Raw genomic sequence first — 6,413 nt, forward strand, 5'->3', positions numbered from 1 at the left:
GATATACCTGAGTCGGCGGGAAGAGTTGACGTCGACTGGTGTCGGGAACTCGTTGTCGTGCGCGCTCGTCGAGTGCTCGCTGAAGATTCTCCAGGCAAGTGCGTTCGGCCAAGTTGGCCAAACGTGCCTCCTCCAAGGCGCGGGCCTCGGGGGTTTCTCCTGCGATGGGAGTACGCAGGGCATCCACGTTCCTGCGGCGAAGTTCCTCTCTTTGCAGAGAGTCGAGTGGCTCGGGCTGGTACTCTTCGTGGTCTCGTGCGGGGTCGCCTCCGTCGCCTGCCCCACCATCACGGGCGAAGCCAGGGGGGCTGCGGGGCCCGTCGACCATCAGGATTTCCGCCGCTGGATCACTGCTATCGCACTCGGATGCAGTCTCTACGGAGCCAGTCGACAGATCGAACAGGCCGTAAAGAGATTCATCGGGCTCGATTGCCGCAACTTGGGTGGTGGCCGTCTGGCGAGCCACCGCGTGCCTCACCCACCGCTGAAGCCTCGACCGGCCCGAGCGCTTGCGCTGGCGGGAGACCGGGAGGGTGGCCGATGGGGGAGTCGACCGATACGGGGTCGACGGTTGCCGCAGCAGAACGCCGCGGACACATGCGCGAAAATGCGTCGCACCGCGGACGGGGAGCGCATCGACGTCGAGTGGAGCCTCCTGGAGCCAGGCGGAGTCGTCGGCGACGAAGGTGAGAGCACCGAGACGGATCTCTCAGCCCTCGACCAAAACTCCAGCAGCCACCATGATGAAAGTACTCGGAAGAATCGCAACTTCTCCACAAAATCACTAAAACACCTGCCCCACGGTGGGCGCCAACTGTCGTGGATCTAAGTCTGACAGTAGAGTGGGGGTAGGTATGGAGAGGCAAGGTCCTAGGTATGGAGAGGTTGTAAACACAAGAGATGTACGAGTTCAGGCCCTTCTCGGAGGAAGTAAAAGCCCTACGTCTCGGAGCCCGGAGGCGGTCGAGTGGATTACGTGTATATGAGTTACAGAGTGCCGAACCCTTCTACCTGTGGAGGGGGGTGGCTTATATAGAGTGCGCCAGGACCCCAGCCAGCCCACGTAGGAGAGGGTTTAAGGTGCGTTAAGTCCGGGGCGTTACTGGTAACGCCCCACATAAAGTGTCTTTACTATCATAAAGTCTACTTAATTACAGACCGTTGCAGTGCAGAGTGCCACTTGACCTTCTGGTGGTCGAGTGAGTCTTCGTGGTCGAGTCCTTCAAGTCAGTCGAGTGAATCCCTCGTAGGTCGACTGGAAGGTGATCTCTTCTAAGGATGTCCCTGGGCAGGGTACTTAGATCAGGTCTGTGACCCTACCCTAGGTACATGACTCCATCATTTACCACCAAGGGCGATGAACGCTCCATGAGCCACTTTCTTTGTAAAAAAGGTGTCAGACGAGGAGACCCACTTTCCCCACTGATCTTTGTACTAGTTGCAGACATGCTCCAAACCATGATAATGAGGCCATGACATATTCACTGGTGAACTCTCCCTTGCTGCACAATTCATGCTCTGACTACCCAATCATCCAATATGCCGATGATACCATCTTAGTGGCTAATGCAGATGTTCAACAGCTCATCCACATTAAAAATCTTCTACTTCATTTTGCTGCTTATACCGGGCTCAAAGTGAACTACTCTAAGTCCACCGTGATTTCCATCAACACCCCTACCACAAAGATGAATGAGCTATCTGCTTTACTTGGTTGCAAGATTGGAACTTTGTCACACACATATCTTGATCTCCCACTCAGCACATCCAAGCCCAAATTAGTGGATTTTGTGCCCATGATGAAGAGGATTGAAAACAGATTGCTTAGTTGTTCCACACCCTTATCCACTGGTGACAAGCTTACCTTGATCAAATCTGTCTTCACCAGTATGCCCACAATTTTAATGCGCACATTATCTCTGCCTAAAACTGTGGTTAAACAAATAAACATATACCTCAAGCAATGTTTTTGGAGAAAATATGGGACTATTGACTCTGGATATACATTAATCTCATGGGAGGAAGTTTGTACACCTAAAGAAGATGGGTACTAGCAGCATTGGACATTGGCACACACAACCAAGCTCTCCTGATGAAATTTCTTCACAAATTCCTCAATAAAAAAGACATTCCTTGGGTTAACATCATTTGGGAGACTTACTACCAAACAACACTTCCTGGTGACAGAAATGTTTCTGGTGGAGAATTGTTTCCAGACTTCTCCTTGTTTTAAACAACATGATATATGCAAGGCTGGAACAGGAGACATAACTCTTTTTTGGACTTATAACTGGTCTGGAAAACCCTTATCACTCACATTCCAGAGCTATATTCTTTGCCATCAATGGGGACATCACTCTATCCAAGGTTATTGAACAACAAGACACCAGTCAGCATTTCCATAGGCCACTATCACTCCAGGCTTATCAGCAGTTCAACACATTGGAGGAATTTCTTGGTACCAAAATGGCAAGTGGTGAGCAAGACAGGTGGCATTATTCCTGGAACAGCAACACTTGTTCATCCATGAAGATGTATAGAGAACTCAAGAAGACAGAAGTTCCCCACAACATTTACAAGCTCATGCGGAACACATCACGTAGGCTCAGACACAAGATCTTCTTCTGGATGCTATACCAGGACAAATTAAACACAAGGAACCTATTGCACCGCAATAATATGTACTTGGAGGATTATAATTCTGTGCTCTGTGCAGACAAGACTGAGGAAACATCACTTCACCTATTCTGGGATTGCCCATTTGCCATGAGATGCTGGGATTATCTCATGCAAGATAAACAAAGAGGTATATCAACAAATGATGAGATCATGCTAACACTTCACATACTTCCATCCGATATAGCACTGGATATCATCATCATGAGCTGTTGGAGTATCTGGTCTGTCAGGAACGATAAAATTTTCAGATCAGCAGCCCCACACTTTAATACATTGGAAGATTTATCTCAAGGAAGGATTATGGGCATCTGAGCTGAGAGCAAAACCGAATAAAGCAGACAAGATAAGGAGTTGTGGAGCACAGTTCATGGACCCGGATTAACTATTTTCCTTATGTTTCCCAAAACCTACATTGGTTAATTGTACTAGTTACCTTGTACTTTGTTTAATTATTTAATGAAAATACGTTCTACGATTTCTGCTAAAAACGCTCCATCAGCCAAGCTTCAATCAGAAGTGTCAAGGTAACAGACCGCCACCCTGTGATTGATCTTCTGATCAGAGTCGGCGGCGGTGATTTCGGCCTCGTAAACCTAAAAATGAAGGTGATGCCATCTTCTGATCCGGGAGTCCTAGATCTAGTGTTTTCCCCGGAGCATACCAAGCGACAACGATGCCTCAACAAGGAAATGATGTCAGAGACACCGCCATCGTCCACCATGACCAAAGTCTCGTGCCAACTCAATCTCGCCATTAATTGGATCCACGCGGAGCCCCGCCGTGAAGACATAAGTCGCCGCCGCCCGGTGGTCCCTCCAACCGGAGCAAACTCCCGAACCGATGCCCTCAAGAGGGACTATGACGCAGAAGCATGGCCATCGCTCGATCCCAGGAAGATCTAGGGTTTCCCCCGGAGTTGCCTGCGTCGTCATGGACCCCAGTACTTCATCCCACGCGACACGCCGGCCACCAAAGCCAAATCCGGCTGGTACTGACCGTGGACCAGCCCGTCCACATCCACCCCGTGCAGGAGAACAGGCCCTCCATGATGCTACTGCATCGCCGCCGCCATGCGTCGTCGCCAGGAAGCAATCCGACGTGGAGTGGAGACCCAGATCGAGGGGCACGCGCTCCCGCTCGTCAAAGGTGCCCCGCACCACCCTGCGCCACGAGAGGAAGGAGCTCCTCCGCCAGCGCCGTCAGCCGCCCGGGCTTAGCTCGGCGGCCTCATTGCAAATTCAAGAGGGGCACTTCCCCAAGATTCCCGGAGAAGTGGCATGCCATGCATGATCATTGTGGGGCTATTGGAAGCTGCCTTTTCGTTACCCATGTCGATCGCACCAAGAATCCAATTCCAAAAAATCACTTTGTAATGATGAAGATGATAGACCTAAAATAAAGGGACTTCTGTCAGCTCACACTTATTTTCATCACTTATGTTCTTTTTGGACTATGGAAAGTTGGAAGTTGGTACATACAGGACATCACCCAAATCCAAATCATGTGCCGCTTAAGTTACATGCTGACTTGATACTTGCCCTTTTTTAGATCATGAATTAAACTATTTGACACCTGGTGTGCTACATACAGGAAAATGACAGAATGAATTACTAGTACACACCTTTATCAAGTAGGAATATGATATAGATAAACAGAATTCTTTTCTTTTACCACAACAAAGGCAATTTGATCAAGAAAATCAAATTACCCTCAGCTCACCCAGATTTCCAGGATTTACAGTTTACATTTGATGATGAACCAGCCCTTTTTCTACCACACAGAGTGAACAATTCTTAAACCATTAAGGTTGCAAAAGAAAAAGAGATGGAACTTGGTAAAAGTACTTGTCTTAGTTCCACAAGAGCAAGATTAAGCAGTTGTCATGGCAGCATCAATCTGCGACTGTCCATGTCATGTCGCCCTCGAAGATCCAATGGCAAACCTCTATCTTGCCGGGTTTACCACCAAGGGCGATGAACGCTCCATGAGACGGGCTCCAATCAGAAGTGTCAAGGTGACAGATGGCCACCCCGTGATTGATCTTCTGACCGGAGTCGGCGGCGGTGATGTCGGCCTCGTACACCCTCGCCTTGGGCACCGAGTGGCAGTAGTACACCAGGTACGGGAACAGGCTCTGGTGGCATGATACAGGCCGTGTCACCTTGCCACCGTGGACTCCGGTGACATTGCCCAGCCTGATGTCCGCGCCGCTGCCCGCCGTGGAGGCCGTGCTGTGGACAACAATGTCACTGCCTAGCATCTCGACAGCAAAGTCCACAATGTCCTCAGCTGAGGTCGCGCACCGCTTAGTCTCGCCCTGGCTGGGCGCGCGCTCGCACTCGGCTACCGTGGATGCCACTGCCTTGCCCATCGCCGTGTCCAAAGGCACCCTGAAGACCTCTGACACGGCATTCGGCTCGAATGGTATCTTCCTGGCAATGTCTCTCGGCAGGAATGCCCTGGGTGGCATCTTGTCCCTGATGTCCGGCATGGGCATTCGGTTCCCGGCCACCAGCTCCCTCTCCCTGAAGAACTTGCCTGGCTCTGGAGACCACTTCATATGCTGATGCTCGGATGTGGTTGCCTCCGCCGACACTGACATTGTGCTTGACGTGTTGTGATACTCCTTGAAGTCGACGCCGGTCTTGGCGTACCCCTTGAACGTGGTATTGTCTCCGGCGTACTGCTTGAACCCAATGTGGTGGTTGCGGTTGGTGCCTTCGCCGTAGCCTTTGAAGGCGACGCTGCCCTGGTTGGCCGAGCCACCGTAGCTCTGGAACTCGGCGGTCCCGCCGTTGGCACCCTTGGCGTAGGAGGCGAAGCTGTCGTCCCCGACATTGGCGTTATCGCGGTACCCCTTGAACGTGTCCACTCCGGCATTGCCGCCGGCACCGTAGCTCCGGAACGTGTTCTCGGGCACGTTCCCCTCGACACCGTATCCCGTGAAGGTGTCGGTCGCGCCGTTGGCGGACTCGCCGTAGTTGGCGAAACCGGAGCTGAGGGTGTTGGTGTCGCCGCCGTAGGAGGTGAAGGTCTCCCGCAGGCTGTTGGCGCTCTTGCCATAGCCGGCGAAGCTGTTCTCCCCGTGGTTGGCCTCCTGGGAGTAGGATGTGAACCCGCGGGTCCGGCCATTGGCCCCGGCGTCGTAGTTGGTGAACTTTGATTCCGGGACGTTGGTGTCCGTGGCGTAGGCGGTGAAGGAGCCCGACCCGCCAGTGGCGCCGCCGGCGTAGGAGGTGAAGTTGGCGGTGACGACGTTGCCGTTGGCCTCGTAGCTGGCGAAGGAGTCGGCCCGCGCCGACGAGTCCCGGCCGTAGCGGCGGAACGAGTCGGCGGCGACGTTGACGTCCGGGGAGTAGGTGCTGAACCCGTCGGTGCCGGCGCCAGCGCCGGAGCCGTAGTTGGTGAAGTTGGCGTCGCTGTAGCTCTTGAACTGGCCTTTCCGGTCCGCCAGCGACGCTACATCAGAGGACGGGCACAGCAGAGCAGCCTTGGAGCAGAGTGTGGGTAGGCGGGCAGTGATGTCGGGGAGCGACGAAGGGAAGGATGCAGCGTCGGCGGCGGGCAGCGGGGAGAGCTTAGAGACGAAGAAGGCCGGGTGGGGGCGGTTGTTGGGCACCTTGCGGTTCCAGTACCGGATGAAGGCCGCCTTGGCCGTGAACGGGTTCACCGAGGAGGACGCGGCCGCGGCGCCGGCGGCATTGCGGAGCAGCAGCAGGAGGAGGAGGAGCAGC

General features: G+C 53.2%; 1 protein-coding gene across 1 annotated transcript in view; it reads right to left on the reverse strand.

Moving 5' to 3' along the window:
- Positions 1-4,305: 4,305 nt before the first annotated feature.
- The window catches only part of LOC119292560 (BURP domain-containing protein 12-like), a 3,314-nt gene continuing 1,206 nt past the window's right edge, over positions 4,306-6,413 (reverse strand). Inside the window, exon 3 of the mRNA XM_037571360.1 lies at positions 4,306-6,413. Within this exon, the coding sequence (XP_037427257.1) occupies positions 4,571-6,413 (1,843 nt within the window). The 3' untranslated portion in view covers positions 4,306-4,570.

Source organism: Triticum dicoccoides, chromosome 4B, assembly GCF_002162155.2.
Source record: "Triticum dicoccoides isolate Atlit2015 ecotype Zavitan chromosome 4B, WEW_v2.0, whole genome shotgun sequence".
Classification (NCBI taxonomy): domain Eukaryota; kingdom Viridiplantae; phylum Streptophyta; class Magnoliopsida; order Poales; family Poaceae; genus Triticum; species Triticum dicoccoides.